Source organism: Barbus barbus (genome assembly GCF_936440315.1).
Source record: "Barbus barbus genome assembly, chromosome: 28".
NCBI classification, from domain to species: Eukaryota; Metazoa; Chordata; class Actinopteri; order Cypriniformes; family Cyprinidae; genus Barbus; species Barbus barbus.
Window position 1 is genome coordinate 34,833 of NC_136756.1, and position 17,802 is coordinate 52,634.

Genomic DNA, 17,802 nt, shown 5'->3' on the forward strand with positions numbered 1-17,802 from the left:
TTTCCTATGAAAAATCACTCTGAAGTCTTGGGGTTTCGATGCCAGAAAATAGACTTTATTATAACAAGATAATAAAGCCGAGAGGTCTTCTGCAGAAGAAAACTCTCCCAACGTTCTCTGAGTTTCTCTTTATATAGTCTATCTTCTAGGCGTGTTAAGAACATTTCATACATGTGCATTTTCCCTTATTTGGCAATATTCCTTGTACATATGCTCTATCCCTAGAGAGAAAAGGGGCTCCTAGACGTGTTTAAGGAAAGAAGCCTTCTTTGTATTTCCACATATGTTTTCCATCATAAGGGTCAGAACATACTCTCCATGTGAGCCCTTAACACACAAGGCATATATGCTTATATTGGAAAAATAGCTTAGTACATATATAGTTTTATAGATTAAATCATATTTTGACTAATAAAAATCTTCTACACACACACATATATTGGAAAAATAGCTTAGTACATATATAGTTTTATAGATTAAATCATATTTTGACTAATAAAAATCTTCTACACACACACACATATATATTTATATGATGATTAACAATTACAGACCAATCAAAATAGTGGATTGCTTATTGGAACTAGGCCTAATCAAAGAAAGACAGCACTTATATTGATGTAAACATTGAAACAACATAATGATTTTGACCTGTAGATATCAAAATATATAAAATGATAAGTCAACATACTAAATTTTAATGCCTTTTATATGACAAAAAATTCTAACAGACAATATAGGATAGTGGCACATTTGAAAAGGTAAAATTACAAGTAAATAATACTTAGGGGAATAAAATTGGATTGCTCTTTTAGTATGTTCAATTAAAAACAGTCCATGCTTCAGGTGTGTCCAGCTGTTTATTGAACTTTTTTCATTTATTTTTTAATCTATCTATCCATTCATCTGAAACCACCACTTGAAAGTTCACAGCTTCCCGGATCCAACGATATCACTTACGTGTAATTCGGGCCTAAGATTCACCAGATACACCCAGGTAAGCTTTGGCCAATCAGATGCAATATTCTAATGAGGGTGGTTGATAATGAGGGTGAAACTAGTTTTTATCTCTATACCTAACCCAATCCTAATCCTGACTCTAACCCTAACTGCAGTGGTGGCTGTGGTCACGGCCGTCTCTTCTCTGACTGTATTGGTGGCTGTGGTCACGGCCATCTCTTCTTCAACCGCAGTCTTGGCTGCAGTGGTGGCTGTGGTCACGGCTGTCTCTTCTCTAACCGTATTGGTGGCTGTGGTCACGGCCGTCTCTTCTTCAACTGCAGTCGTGGCTGCAGTGGTGGTTGTGGTCACGGCCGTCTCTTCTTCAACCACAGTCATGGCTGCAGTGGAGGCCGTGGTCACGGCTGTCTCTTCTTCAACCACAGTTGTGGCCGCCGTGGTCACAGCTGTCTCTTCTCTAACCGAAGTGGTGGCTGTGGTCAAGGCCATCTCTTCTTTAACCGCAATGGTGGCTGTGGTCACGGCCATCTCTTCTCTAACCGCATTGGTGGCTGTGGTCACGGCCGTCTGTTCTTCAGCCACAGTCGTGCCTGCAGTGGTGGCTGTGGTCACGGCCGTCTCTACTTTAACCGCAATGGTGGCTGTGGTCACAGCTGTCTCTTCTCTAACCGTATTGTTGGCTGTGGTCACGGCCGTCTGTTCTTCAGCCGCAGTCGTGCCTGCAGTGGTGGCTGTGGTCATGGCCGTCTCTTCTTCAACTGCAGTCGTGGCTGCAGTGGTGGCTGTGGTCATGGCCGTCTCTTCTTCAATCGCAGTCGTGGCTGCAGTGGAGGCCGTGGTCACGGCTGTCTCTTCTTCAACCGCAGTTGTGGCCGCCGTGGTCACAGCTGTCTCTTCTCTAACCGAAGTGGTGGCTGTGGTCACGGCCATCTCTTCTTTAACCGCAATGGTGGCTGTGGTCACGGCCATCTCTTCTCTAACCGCATTGGTGGCTGTGGTCACGGCCGTCTGTTCTTCAGCCGCAGTCGTGCCTGCAGTGGTGGCTGTGGTCACGGCCGTCTCTTCTTTAACCGCAATGGTGGCTGTGGTCACAGCTGTCTCTTCTCTAACCGTATTGGTGGCTGTGGTCACGGCCGTCTGTTCTTCAGCCGCAGTCGTGCCTGCAGTGGCGGCTGTGGTCATGGCCGTCTCTTCTTCAATCGCAGTCGTGGCTGCAGTGGAGGCTGTGGTCACGGCTGTCTCTTCTTCAACCGCAGTTGTGGCCGCCGTGGTCACAGCTCTCTCTTCTCTAACCGAAGTGGTGGCTGTGGTCACGGCCATCTCTTCTCTAACCGCATTGGTGGCTGTGGTCACGGCCGTCTGTTCTTCAGCCGCAGTCGTGCCTGCAGTGGTGGCTGTGGTCACGGCCATCTCTTCTTCAACTGCAGTCGTGGCCGCAGTGGTGGCTGTGGTCATGGCCGTCTCTTCTCTAACTGCAGTGGTGGCAGTGGTCACGGCCGTCTGTTCTTCAGCCGCAGTCATGCCTGCAGTGGTGACTGTGGTCATGGCCGTCTCTTCTTCAATCGCAGTCGTGGCTGCAGTGGAGGCTGTGGTCACGGCTGTCTCTTCTTCAACCGCAGTCATGCCTGCAGTGGTCACAGCTCTCTCTTCTCTAACCGAAGTGGTGGCTGTGGTCACGGCCGTCTCTTCTTTAACCACAATGGTGGCTGTGGTCACGGCCATCTCTTCTCTAACCACATTGGTGGCTGTGGTCACGGCCGTCTGTTCTTCAGCCGCAGTCGTGCCTGCAGTGGTGGCTGTGGTCACGGCCATCTCTTCTTCAACTGCAGTCGTGGCCGCAGTGGTGGCTGTGGTCATGGCCATCTCTTCTCTAACTGCAGTGGTGGCAGTGGTCACGGCCATCTCTTCTCTAACCGCAGTGGTGGCCGTGGTCATGGCCGCCTCTTCTCTAACCGCAGTGGTGGCTGTGGTCACAGCCGTCTCTTCTTCAACCGCAGTCGTGGCAGTGGTCACATCCATCTCTTCTCCTACAACAGCCAGCTTAACTTTGGCTGCAGGTACACCACCTTTGACAGCACGTATGACTGCAGCTATGACCACACCTCCGACTGCAGCCACACCACCTATGGCCACACCTCCGACTGAACCCGCACCACCTACAGCCGCACCTCCGACTGAAGCCGCACCATTTATGGCCGCACCTCTGACTGCAGCCTCTTCAACTACGGCCCCATCTATGACTGCAGGCGCACCACCTCCAGCCGCAGTCGTACTGCCTCTAGTCTCAGCAGTCTCTCCACCATTTTCAGTCCTGGGTGGCAGTTCTCCAGTCACAGTCATGTCTGCCAGTTCTCTGGTGACAGTCATAACAGTCTTTCCACCATTTTCAGTCCTGGGTGGCAGTTCTCCAGTCACAGTCATGTCTGCCAGTTCTCTGGTGACAGTCATAACAGTCTTTCCACCATTTTCAGTCCTGGGTGGCAGTTCTCCAGTCACAGTCATGTCTGCCAGTTCTCTGGTGACAGTCATAACAGTCTTTCCACCATTTTCAGTCCTGGGTGGCAGTTCTCCAGTCACAGTCATGTCTGCCAGTTCTCTGGTGACAGTCATAACAGTCTTTCCACCATTTTCAGTCCTGGGTGGCAGTTCTCCAGTCACAGTCATGTCTGCCAGTTCTCTGGTGACAGTCATAACAGTCTTTCCACCATTTTCAATCCTTGGTGGCAGTTCTCCAGTCACAGTCATGTCTGCCTCTTCTCTGATCACAGTCACATCTGCCAGTTCTCTGGTGAAAGTCATAACAGTCTTTCCACCATTTTCAGTCATGCCTGGCAGTTCTCCAGTCACAGTCATGACTGCTTCTTGTACGATCGCAGTCAAGTCTGTCTCTTCTCTGATCACAGTCATGGACGTTCCTTTTTCCTTTGGAAGAGTTTCTCCAGTTTCCGTGTTTTCAGGCACAGGGTCCTGTGGAAACTGTAATTCCTTAATCCTTACAGGTTCATTGTGTCCTAAAACTGTTTCAAAATGAATTGGCTTGTCATTTTGGTCAAGGTCAACCAGAACATAACCCTTTTTGTATTCAACAATTAGTTTCTCATTTTCCAATTTAAGGTCATAAACATCAATTTGTTCACTGCTTTTGTATAAATATTTGTTTTTATATTTTACTTTTAATTTGTCATCTCTTTTGAAAAAATTAAGCAAATCTGATCTGTTCGCAATGAAGGACTGTATCTTCGGTGGGCGAAATTTGTTTTTATTCTTAATATTGGAATATCTGTAGTTCATTGTAAGTTTCCACAATTCTATCCAATCAACTGGATGTTCTGGACTGGTAAGTAAATGTTTTGCCGTAAAATCTGCATATGACGGAACACGTCTGTGTCTAATGTGCACTATTGTGCAGATACACAAAAACTGTGCATGGATGGAATTTCCAGTAATGTTTGAATAGAATCCTCCAGGAAAATTTTGGCTTTCTCTGTCTTGTTGAAACACCATAAAATTGCAGTTTTTCTCCACCTAAAAAGAAAAAGTAAGATTTAATGATACAACTCATGAGATTATGGTCAAATGATGTAAAGCTGTATGACAAAAGTACTACAGAGGTAACTCCCATCGAAAGTGCCCCACCCTTGATCATTTTGTTGATGTGATGTTATGCCCAAGGCAGGTGCTTAATTTGCCCATGACTGTACTGTATGTAAACATTAATATCTTGATCTTGATGCAAGCAGCAACTGGTATCCAGTGCAGAGAGGTAAACAGACGAGTAGATCACTGAAGCCATGCTGCTGAATTCTGGATCATTTGTATAGGTTTGATTGCACAGAATAGAATTTTGGAGTTATTTTATTGTTCTGTTTAATATTTTAATTTGGTGGTCAAATAAATGTGACATTGACACATCCAATATGAGTGAAATGCCCACACGCAGTCAACCTAGTTAGGTCTCCATGACAGCACGCTGCCAATTTTTTTTTTAAACAGTGAATGTCAGAGTGATTTTTTCATCACTGTGGCTGCATCTGAGTAACTGTATTATATTACATTTTCATCAACTTATAGCAGGGGTGTCAAACTCAGCTCCTGGAGGGCTACTGTCCTGCAGTGGTGGAAAGAGTACTATCAGTTTGTACTCAAGTACAAGTACTGTTACATTGCTAAAATAATACTCAATTACAAGTTTGTAGGGGTGTTTAAAAAGTCCTTAAAATGCCATTTAGTCAGACTGTGTCAATTTCTTTTGCTCTGAGGCATTTAATGTAATGCTGTTTTGTCCATTGACTGAAAACAGATGCTGATGATGTCCTAAAATTAACACTGTACAGCAGCCATGTGAATGCTCAACAATCTCAGGGCAAGAGTTGAATTCAGTAATGATGCTGCAGTCTCAACATCAATCATAGAATGCAGATTTAGATTTAGTCAGTTTAGTTTTACTAATCAGACCTTTTGGGCTGACAGCAAGATACTCTTCTAACCAAAAAATAAATAAAAATAAATATGAAACATTTTGGTTTAACCCTCTGTGGTCGAAGGCCGCACCAGTGTGTTTGCCTTGTTTTTTCGTGATGATAAGAACTAAAAATACTACAATATTTTTGATCGTACAGATAAGAATAAGAGTTTTTAAACAGTAAGATTTTTTAATGTTTTTTGAAGAATTATCTTCTGCTCACCAAGCCTGCATTTATTTGATCCAAAATAGAGCATAAGCAGTAATATTGTGAATATTTTTACAATTTATAATAACTGCTTCCTATTTGAATATATTTTAAAATGTAATTTATTCCTGTGAGCAAAGTTAAATTTACAGCATCATTACTCCTGTCACGAATCTGGTTCCTGGTCTTTTGTCCGACAGCCACAAAAGGTCGCCTCTCCATCATATTGACTCTCACACCACACATCACACTGGAATGCATTTCCCATCATCCATTGCACTGATGACACACACAGCTGATTGCACCGATTGCACAGCTGTCACCAATCACAAGCTCTTCTAAGAGCTATTACACAATCTACATAAAACACACTCAGATCCTGATTTAGTTGCTGAGTATTGTCTAGGGTTTAGCACTCTTCAAGTATTAGCTACTTACCAAGCCTTTCCGTGTTTATTTTGGTGTTTAGTCACCTGTATTTTTCTGCGTTTATCATTCTCCGAGTGTTAGCAGCTTTACGGAGCCGTTCCTACTTTCCATTTCTAGTTTTAGTTTAAGTCTAGTCGTTTCGTGTTGCCTCGTTGTCTGGTTCCTGATCTTCTGCCTTGTATCTTGGATTAACCCTTTGCCTTCCATTTGGACTCTGTTTGCCCCTGCCTTGACCATTGCTCGTGTACCTGGATTACCCCTTATTGTCGTGTACCCCTCTTGTCAAGCCCTCTGGATAATGTTCGCCGATCGAAGACCACACCCGTTTACTTGAGTATTCATCTGTCTTGCCTAACCCTGTTTGCCATTTGTTCGACCCTGCCTGTGTTTTTGACCCATGCATATTAAACCTGTTAACCTGCAGCAGGACACCAGCGCACCGAACACTCTTTGTTTGCATGTGTCATTGTTTTCGAATAGATTAAATGAAACGGGACAAAGTTAATCTTGACAAACTATATATCATTCTGAAGGCCTAAGCCTCAAGCATCGACGACAGATCACTATTTTTCAATTGAAAGCTTTTAAGGAGCGTATTTGCTACATTTTTACATTATGTTTTTTCTTCTTGAATCCATGGAAATAAGCAGAAACACTTAAATAACACACATAAATATGAGATATGATTTACTTGTTTCACTTGTTGAACAGAATCCATTGCAGGAATGACTCAAAGTCTGTTCACATCTCTGTGGTTAGATCAGTGTGCTCAATGTGTCTTTGACCTTCATTATGTATGTTTTGATTATACTTTGTTGTAAATAAAATACAAATAATCTGAAAACCCGCTTTTTTCAGTCTCCTCACATTCTCTCTTACCTGCCTCAGTCATAGTCACACTGCTGGGCCATTAGAGGGCCATTAGGTGAGGGCCCCTTTGTGTCTCAGGTGAGAATCACTTAATATTAAAGACCATTGCCACTCCCTCACATATTGGCTTTCGGTCACAAAACATGTCTTAAATTTAAATCAATATACTATTTTCTGTGAATGAGTAAGTAGAATAATTTTAATATAATTGTGAAGTAAATATTCTAGCCTACAAGACTGATTACTCAAAAGTCTTATTCAGGACTATTTAGTGTGTCATTTATGGCCTTATTTCAGCTAATTATTTTTCCCCAAAACTTACTAACCACGCATAATTTGTTTCTACAAAATGCAAGCATGTACATTCATCTTGGTTGCATATTATTGTAGCATAGTTTGTGCTGAATACAAAAAATATAAGAATATATTTTTATATATAATATAATATAATATAATATAAGAATATACATGCTACATCGGCCCCACGCATGATGAAGTCATGAGAAGCTAATGCTTAGTTAATGATGAGTACTGTATTTGGATGCCAACAGATTTTACAAGTTATGTGCTGTGATTGGCCAATGTTCGGGTCTGTCCATTTACTGCATGAGGATGACATGAACGTGCTTGAAGCTCATAATTAATGAAAAACATTAGTTCTCACATTAATTGACATACTGTTCTAGCCTGTATGCATGCATGAGGTAAGTAGTTTTACATGCACAAAATTATGCTATGTTTCTATGCATTGTAAGGGAATTGACAGTTAACACCCGAGGACCAGGTGTTGAATGAAGACCAGGAGTCAGAGATGCGATCAAAAAGCATCCAATGACAAACTTCTCCCCTTACTCAGGAAAAGATGCCGACTCACACATACAGACAACACATATCTTCTGTTCAAGGTGGCCTAGCTCTGGCAAGAGTCTTATCAGCATGCAGCATGGTTCATTACACACACACACACTATGCTTGTCTCTTTTTAGAGTGTAAAAATACAGAATAATGCAGGATTATTTAATATTGATTATGCAAATACCAGTTAAATTGCTCAGTAAGCAAGTTGCAAACAATATCATAAAACAGCAGAACACATAAATGTCACAGTTGTCCCAATCACTGTTGCTCATGTAGATGGGAGGCCACCCTGACCTAATCATGGCACTGTGACCCTATGAACAGAATAGACTTCAGTATGGAACCAAGTCAATCATCAAATAATCTAGGAGGTTAAATACTGATCAATAACTTGATTAATAAACACACAAGAAATAATGAAATAATATTATTGTGAAGGGTATGGTCGGCATCCACTCCTTCAACATGAATTCATGATGATTCATGTACCAAAAGTATAGATTTATCCACAGTGGATAGTAAATGCTTTTTTTTTGTGAACAAATAAAACATCATGATCATGCGTAATAAACATAAATCATGGTGATGTACCCATCTCAGTTAATGTCTTAATTAATGTGTTGTTCATCCATGAAGTCATGATAGAAATACTTTGAATTCTTGTTAGTTCCTGATAATTCATGAGATATTAATGCATGAAGTAACGCATAATTCATGCATGAATTTATGCATGAATTCATGGTAATTTGTGTACCCTTACCTAAAGTGTTACCAAAATAAATAAATAAATTCCCCTTCTTAAAACTTAAGTCAAACTTAATTGGTCGCCTGATTCTCGCTTCATCGTGCATTCATCACATATGTGTCAGTAATTAAGTTAAGTACTAAAATTAAATCTTATAAAACAAAGAGAATCGACTAATGACTTTGTAAGAACACAACAGGGTACGAAACTACATTTGGTAAATTTTATTCAAGCTTTAAAGCAATTTTATGCCTTAAAATCATACTTGATTTTGAAAAATGTTTGAGAACTAGCTTGCATATGCCTATCTGAACTGCTGACCTTCCTGAATGCTATGTGTGTGTATATCTGTTTGGAGTTGGGATTCCCTATTTTTAAAAATATTTGCCAACCTGATTTCTTTTGTATTTCATGTTTTGGACCCATATTTACTAGGAATTAATTGAATTTTTTAAATAAGAAAATAAAATAAATAAATAAATGATCTAGATCTATGAGACTTGTGAACCCCCAAAACTTAAAAGTATTATCACTATTAATAAGCAGTCTTAACAACAAAAGCATATGTTTAATACAAATTGTATATAGGTTTTAACGGTGTAGGTATTTTCTACCACTGGACGTCTTTGTCATTTAGCTTGTTCTGTGTTTTTTTTTTTGTTATTGTTTTTTTAGCTCAATTAAATATTCTCAGGAGAGCCATTGAACGGCAGTAGATGCTCCTCACATGTGCTACTTAATTCAAGCGTGTAATCCAAAGAATGCACGTCGTGGCAACATGTCTGTAGTTGACTAACTAAAACAAACATTTTCAGCTTTATAAGGGAAAGGGGTTGATGCCTACAAAAGTCATAAAATCTCTCTTCAGAGACTGACATACAAAACAGATACATCACATTTGGTATATTTCTACATATATTTTCAGTAGATAACCAATAGTATATTGATGGGCCTATGATATTTATCACGCCGATAAAGGTTGGTTCAGAAAAGTATGAACATATACAACTATATAAGTGTAGATCTAGATCACAGGCTCGCCCTAGTAATGGTCTAAGATTTGGAAACTTTTTATTTAGCCCTTTAAGCGGGAAAATGCTTTGAAATAAATTAAGTACAATTTTATTTTAAAATGATAAACTAAAATTTTAACAGGTACTGTTGAATAAAAATCATACTTAAGGTTAAATTTGCAAACAGATAAGTAAAATATTATTTAAAACCTTTAAGATTCTGTCTAAACAATCTTTTAAGTTTGAAAGATCTCATTTACTCTCTTAAGATTATACTTTAATAATAATACATTTTTTAAACCTTGGGAGGCTCTCTGAGATTTTGTTATATTTAATATTCTTTGCAACATTTTTATTTATTTATTTTTTATTTTAGTAATCTTTAATCTTTAATTTGCCGAATGGACATCATTGTTCACAGAAAAAATGTAATACATTTTATTATAGCCTAAGACTTCAAAATGTTTACTTTTATATAGTATGTTACATATAATCAAAATTATTTACTAACATCTTTAAAAGAAGAGAATGATGTGTATTATAAGTTTCAATATACTTAAATGCTGAATATGTGTTTAAAATGTGTGATGAATGAATTGCCTTTGTAATATGCTGTCATATATAATAATATATGTATTACCATTGGTGTTTTTCAGAATCTTAAAAGCATATTAATGGCTAAAGTCTGATTATACTGCTCTACAGTAATATGTGAGCAGCATGAATGTTTATGTAGGTGTGTTTATATGATTTATCAGTACACAAATTTAAATAATGATGTGGATAATACTCTGATATAACAATGTAAATGTGGTTTATGATGAAAATTTCCTGAGTTCTCATAATTAAGATAGCTTGCAAACAATATTTTATTTAAAAAAGGGGTTTATGCAGAATTTTGGTAGGCGTACAGTGCAAAATCATTACTACTGTATATGGAACGTCCCCAGAAAACATTAAAACCAACGTGTGTGTGTGTGTGTGTGAGTGAGTGTGTGTGCGTGTGCGTGTCAGCTCACCCAACTCAGACTGACATTTCACTCTTGTGAGTTAGAAGAGCTCAAAACAGGACTTAATTTCCCAACTTAGGTACATTTTGTAAACATTTCATTCAAGGTATGAACATCATTGCCCCCAGAATAATGTATGTTATATAATCACAGTTTTTAACCACCTTCTTTAAAAGAAGAGAATCATGTCTTTTATAAGTTCAATAAACTTAAATGTTGCATACTTCTTAAAAATTTATGATAAATTACTTGCTTTAGTAACATGTTTGACATATATAATTATATATTTTATTACGATATTCTTTAAATGAAGAGAATGATCAATGTTTTGCTTTGCTTTAGTAACATGTTTGTTCCTTAATAAATATAAAACAAGTTTGTTACTTGAGTCTCTTTTTAGCTTGAAATGTTTATTTATATACAGTATGTTACATATAATCACTGAAGCACTGAAGAAGTTTTGAAATTTGTGTTTTTCGGTATCTTAAAATTATATTAACGGTTAAAGTCTGATTATAGTGTATTCGGTACAAACGGAGTTACAATAATATGTTAGCATAATGGATATACATGCTTGTGTTTTGTAATTTATGATGAAATTTCTTGAGTTTTCATAATTAAGATAGCTTACAATCAATATTTTATCAAAAATGGATGTATAGGCAGACATTCTTGTGTAATGGGTAGGCGTACAGTTTGTACAGTAAAAAAAAAAAAAGAATCATTATGTCTATGGAGTGTCCCCACAAACCAAATGCATAGTAATACTTCAAATGTTTGACCTGAGCCTAACAGCTTTTTGAATTATATTAAATGATGTTCATGAAAATATATATAAAAAATAAATAAATAAAATAAAAAAGTTAGAAAGTTTACTGTGATGGGCAGGTTTAGAATCAGAATCAGAATCAGAATGAGCTTTATTGCCAGGTATGTTTACACATACAAGGAATTTGATTTAGTGACAGAAGCTCCGCAGTGAAACAGAATGACAGCAACAGTACAAGACACACAGATAATAAAGAGAATAAAAAGAATAATATACCTATATACAAAATAGACATTGTACAAGATAGCAAAAAGATGACACAAACCCAATGTGTAGTAATACTCCAAATAATTGTCCCCACGATCGTAGCAGCTTTGTATATTATATATTATATTAAATAATGTCTATGAAAATATAAAATACAGAAAGTTTACTGCGATGCGTAGGTTTAGGGGGATGATACAGGATAAAATGCATTAATATAATGTAAATATGAATATAAAAGTTTGTAAATAGGATGTAGAAACTTTACTTTTCTGTGAAACTGCTTTGCAACAATTTGTTTTGTGAAAAAAGTTATACAAATAAATGTGAACTGAATTTAAATATGTCCATGGAAATAAAAAATAAAATGTTTATGGCTTTCAAACATAACAATGGCATGCCCTGATATGTTGAGTCCACTATATCCCTTACCATTTGCCTGTTCAATTTTTATTTTTTTACTTGGCTCGACCCTCATTACAAATTTTTGTTCCCTAAAACTAGTCAATGTTTTGCTTTTTTTCATATCGTATGTGTGATCGCATAATTTATTTATATTCAATTCATTTAAAAGAGGAGAGTAAGACTCTGACAATTGAATGTGTGTCTATGTACTTCTTTAATCTGTGGGGGCAAGCATCCTCTCAGAGAGAGAGGGGGAACTTTTTATTGAGCCCATGAGTAAATTACTTATAAAGCAAATTAAATATTTATTTATTTTCTTAGATGTAAAGTTTTCTGTGATGGGTTGTAATATGTATAATTATCTATAGATAAAAAAAACATCAGGATTCTATGTAATATCACCATTTTAGATGGCTACACGTGTGTGTGTGTGTGTGTGTGTGTGTGAGAGAGAGAGAGAGCTAGAGAGAGAGTTAAAGTTTAAACACGACCATTTTTTGTAATCATTTTATTTGAGACCCACTGTGAAGAGGTGTATTTTCTGTTTTTCCCTGAACCATTTTATTCGTTAAGCTAAACATTATCCCTACTCATTGATAGCCTATTTTATTTAAATTGTTTTTATTTAAATCAACAGAATATGCGTGAGCGCTGGGCGTGTGTCTTAAAACCGATCTCTTAATGTCCTTTACTTTTTTTAATATTGCTTGTTCATTAATGTTTTTTTCTCATGGATCCCACAGAGACAGAGAGAGACGGGGAAAGAGAGAGAGCGCGCGCCTTGGAACACGCGCGCACGCCGCAGATGGGGAGGGGCGCGCCACACAGATGTTCCTATGATGAGAATGTTTTGCTCCATAAAATCTTCAAAAACATTACTTGACAACTCATTTATGTTTTTCCTCCAACCGGACAACATGGCTCATCCCCGGATGACACGGAGTTTCACGCTCGACCGATTCCGCATCTGAAACTTGTTATGAGATCAAAGGTCACATATGGAAATTATTAATATTATTATGAGGTCACAAAGGTCAAAGCAATAAATCACGTTGACGTTTGCTGGCGCTAACCACTACTAGCCTGGTTTCACCCAAGGTTTCACCGGGGAAATCGTGGCCTAATGGTTAGAGAGTCGGACTTGAAACCCAAAGGTTGCGGGTTCGAGTCTCCGGCCGGCAGGAATTGTAGGTGGGGGGAGTGAATGTCCAGCGCTCTCTCCACCCTCAATACCACGACTGAGGTGCCCTTGAGCAAGGCACCGAACCCCCAACTGCTCCCCGGGCGTTGCAGCATAAAATGGCTGCCCACTGCTCCGGGTGTGTGTTCACGGTGTGTGTGTGTGTTCACTGCTGTGTGTGTGCACGATGGATGCGTTAAATGCAGAACACGAATTCCGAGTATGGGTCACCATACTTGGCTGAATGTCACTTCACTTTTTTTCACCATTCTGTCACCAATGGATACTACATTTCCAGTGATATCATCGACTTGATTGTCCAGCTTAGTTCAGTTCTAAAGGTCTCTGTTCAATGACATCACTGAATTCAATAATGAAATTGAAATTTACCTGAAAATTTAATCATGTAATTTTTACAATATTGACACACTATTTTCCTATTCTGATATAGTGCAGTTGCTTTGGCACAATTTGTATTGTTAAAAGCGCTCTATAAATAAAGGTGACTTGATTCTTGACTTGAATTGACTTTAACTGCACTCACAAGTGAATCTCAAATTATTTAGTGTGATAGTTAAATACATTGTAAATAAGGGAATACAATGTATTTAACTATCACACAATACATTTTGGGAAGTCGTGGCCTAATGGTTAGCGAGTCGGACTTGTAATCCAAAGGTTGCGGGTTCGAGTCTCGGGCCAGCAGGGATTGTAAGTGGAGGGAGTGAATGCACAGTGCACAGTGAATGCACAGCTCTCTCCACCCTCAATACCACGACTGAGGTGCCCTTGAGCAAGGTACCGAACCCCCAGCTGCTCCCCGGGCGCCGCAGCATAAATGGCTGCCCACTGCTCCGGGTGTGTGTTCACGGTGTGTGTGTGCACGTTGGATGGGTTAAATGCGGAGCACGAATTCCGAGTATGGGTTACCATACTTGGCTGTATGTCACTTCACAACTATAAACTATATATACACATTATTTATTCACCACACATTTCAAATTTGCACATATCAGACTTGTACACACATAATTGTCTATATTATATATATATTGTGTTTTTGCTATTTGTACATTGCCTATTTGTATATCATTATTTTATTGTCCGTGTCTTGTCCTGTTGCTGTCTTTCTGTTGCACAGTAGAGAAACAAATTCTTTGTATGTGTACGCATACCTGGCCAATAAAGCGCATTCTCATTCTGATATAAAATTTTGTCCTCACATTCTTTCTTATAACTCTTCCCTCTCTGTCACACACCTGACTGGAAGGCAATATGCAGCTCATTATATGGGCCTTTGTCTTCTCAGGTGTGAATCACACTATTATCCATGATCATTCATGCCTCCTCGCATACAGGCTTTCTATACAAATAGTGACTTTTCATTTAATTTAAAATGAATTTAAATCAATATATTGTTTTCTGTGAGTAAGTGAACAAGATTATTTTCTAACATTCTGTAACATATATAGCCGGACACAGGTGGTAAGTAAAACTCATAGTGTTTATATTGAACAGGTGAGGTAAATGGAGCAGTGCAGAGATATCTTGAGGTGAGTAGATGACTTTAGAAGTTGTAACTGGAGAGAGGTGGGCGGGTAACAGAGAATGCCCTATTTGTCCACAGACACGGAGATCAGACGAGACTGGGGAGACTTCAGGAGCACACTGATCACGAAGACAGACAATCTGGCGGGAGAGGAGAACACAAGGAGCAGATACAGGAGGCAAGTAGCAGAGGGTAAGTATCATAAAGAATATACTCAGCGTGAAGGTCTCAGGTGAGTAGTCCATGTCGTATTTACGAGATCGGACAAAGAGGAAATTGTGGTGTGAGAATATATACTGATCTTGATTGCTGTGGTGACGAGGTGCAGGTGTGCGTGATCAGAACTCGGGTGATGTGGAACGTTGTGATTGGCGGAGAGGAGAGCCTGGCCGATCTGTGACAGTACCCCTCTCCACGGCCCGCTCCTGAGGGCCAACCCAGGCGTCGTGGTGGTCTACCATGGCATCGGGGAACTGGCCGATTGGGGTGAGCTGCATGGAACTCCTCTAGGAGTGTTGGATCCAATATGTCACCTCTGGGAACCCACGAGTGCTCTTCAGGGCCATATCCCTCCCACTCAACAAGATATTCCAATCTACCACCACGGCGCCGGGATTCCAAGATCGCCTTTACTCGATAGACGACACCATCATCAAGGATGAGAGGGAGAGGGGGTTCCTCTGTCTGGCCAGGCTCTAGGGAAACAGAAGGAGAGAATGGTTTGAGTAATGAGACGTGAAAGGTAGGGTGAATTTTGTAATGTGGTGGTAATTGAAGTTTATAGGTGACAGAGTTGATTTTTTCCTGAATGGTGAAGGGACCAACGAATCTGGGACTAAGTTTCTGGCAAGGCAGGTGCAGCCTGATGTCCCGTGTCGACAGCCACACCTTCTTCCCTGGATGGTATGTGGGGTTGGCTAACCGTCGAACGTCTGCTGTGATACGTTGTCTGCGCACTGCCTGCTGTAGCTGATGATGTGCTCTCTCAGAACCAGTAATCCACTTCAGGGATGTCGGATGGTTCCCCTGACCAGGGAAACAGGGGAGGCTGGAAACCAAGTACGCACTGGAAGGGAGTGAGTCCAGTAGAGCTCTGATGAAGGGAGTTTTGCGCGTACCCGTCCCAGCCTAGGAACTGGTTCCAAGAGTTCTGGCGGTCATGGCAGAAGGTTCTCAGGAAGCGTCCCACTTCCTGGATCTTACGCTCGGTCTGCCCATTCGACTGCGGATGATATCCTGAGGAGAGGCTCACGGTCACACCTAGGAGTGAGAAGAACGCCTTCCAGATTCTGGAGATAAACTGGGGTCCTCGGTCTGACACAATATCTTCAGGGATACCATAATTCCGGAAAACTTGATTAAACAGAAGTCCCACTGTCTGGAGAGCCGTGGGTAGACCTGCGAGAGGTATAAAGTGACAGAATTTAGAGAATCGATCTATGATGACAAAAATGCAGGTATTTCCATCTGAGGCAGGCAGATCCGTAATGAAATCTACCCCTAGGTGTGACCAGGGATCGTTTGGTATGGGTAATGGGCAGAGGTTACCAGTAGGTAGATGGCGGGGACTTTTAGAGATGGCGCAGTCAGGGCAGCCTTGCACGAACCTTCTCACATCCCTGGCCATATTGGGCCACCTGAAGCGGTCTCGTAGCAGAGAGAGTTGGCCCCTGGGTGGCCAGTACCAAGAGAGGTGTGAGTGGAATGGATGAGGAGTGCGTTGAGTTCTGGGTACATACTGGTGATCCGGTGGGCAGCCCGGCAGATTAGCTGGCCGATTGGTAGAGGCGACTGGTGGAGAGGTCCACTGGATGGGGCTGGAAATGATTTCAGATGGCAATATCCTCTCTGGTTCTTCCGGGGCTTCTTCCGGCGCATGAATTCGGGATAAGGCATCGGCCTTTACATTTCTAGGTCCTGGACGATAGGAAATCTTAAATTGGAAACCTGTAAAGAACAAGGCCCACCTTGCTTGACGAGGGTTTAGCCGTCTAGCCTCACGGAGATAGTACAGGTTCTTGTGGTCCGTTAACACCAGAAAGGGGTGAGTTGCACCCTCCAGCCAGTGCCTCCATTTCTCTAAGGCCAGCTTAATGGCTAGGAGTTCTCTATTGCCGATGTCATAATTTCTCTCTGCCGGGCTGAGTTTCCATGAGAAATAGGTGCATGGATGGGGTTTGGGAGGCATCCCCTGCTGCTGAGACAGTACCGCTCTGACACCTGTTGTGGAGGCATCCACTTCCATGACGAAGGGTAGCCTGAGGTCAGGGTGAACTAGGAGTGGTGCATTGGTGAAGGCATGCTTGAGCTTCTTGAATGCTTCCTTGGCCTCAGGTGTCCAAATTAAGGACTTGGCTTTCCCTTTCAGCAGGTCAGTGAGAGGACTGGTGAGTGTGCTGTAGTTGTAGATGAATCAACGATAGAAATTGGAGAAACCTAGGAATCTTTGGAGTTCTTTAATACTGGAGGGAAGGGGCCAGGAAGTGACTGCCTCCACTTTCCCCTTGTCCATACGAATGCCACCACTGTTAATGACATACCCTAGGAAGTGGAGCTGCTGACAGAGACTTCCGGAGATAAAGTTGCCCGCTGAACCAGAGTCAAGGAGGACGGTAACTGTAACCACAAAGCCACCGGCAGTAAGCTGGGCATGGGTGGACAAAGGATTCATTTTGGTGATAGGAGGATGGATGGTACTCACCAGAGCTCAAGGAGGACGAAGGGGTGCACTCCAAGATCTTGTGCCCACTAGCTCCACAGTACAGACATAAGCCCCTTGATAATCGTCTCCTTCTCTCCGCTGGTGATAAACGGCTAGAATCCGTTTGCATAGGTTCTGGAGGGTCACTGGACTCTGGTTGGTGGGTAGGAGGAGTGGCAATGGCTACCGAGGTGTCTGTGGAGCAAGACTGGATGCGATTGTCACAACGGATGTCTAGTTGAATGAACTTTTCTACTCCATAGGTGTCATCGAAGGCAGCTAAGTGGAGGTGAAGGCTGGGTTCAAGCCCTTGACGGAAGGCCGTGAGGAGGAACGGCTCTTTCCAGCAGCTCGCAGCCGCAAGAGTTCTGAACTTGAG

General features: G+C 40.9%; 1 protein-coding gene across 1 annotated transcript in view; it reads right to left on the reverse strand.

Moving 5' to 3' along the window:
• Positions 1-90: 90 nt before the first annotated feature.
• Positions 91-17,802, reverse strand: part of LOC306848600 (uncharacterized protein) — a 34,775-nt gene continuing 17,063 nt past the window's right edge. The window contains exon 2 of the mRNA XM_079383243.1: positions 91-4,485. Within this exon, the coding sequence (XP_079239369.1) occupies positions 1,027-4,485 (3,459 nt within the window). The 3' untranslated portion in view covers positions 91-1,026. The remainder of the gene's footprint in view (positions 4,486-17,802) is intronic.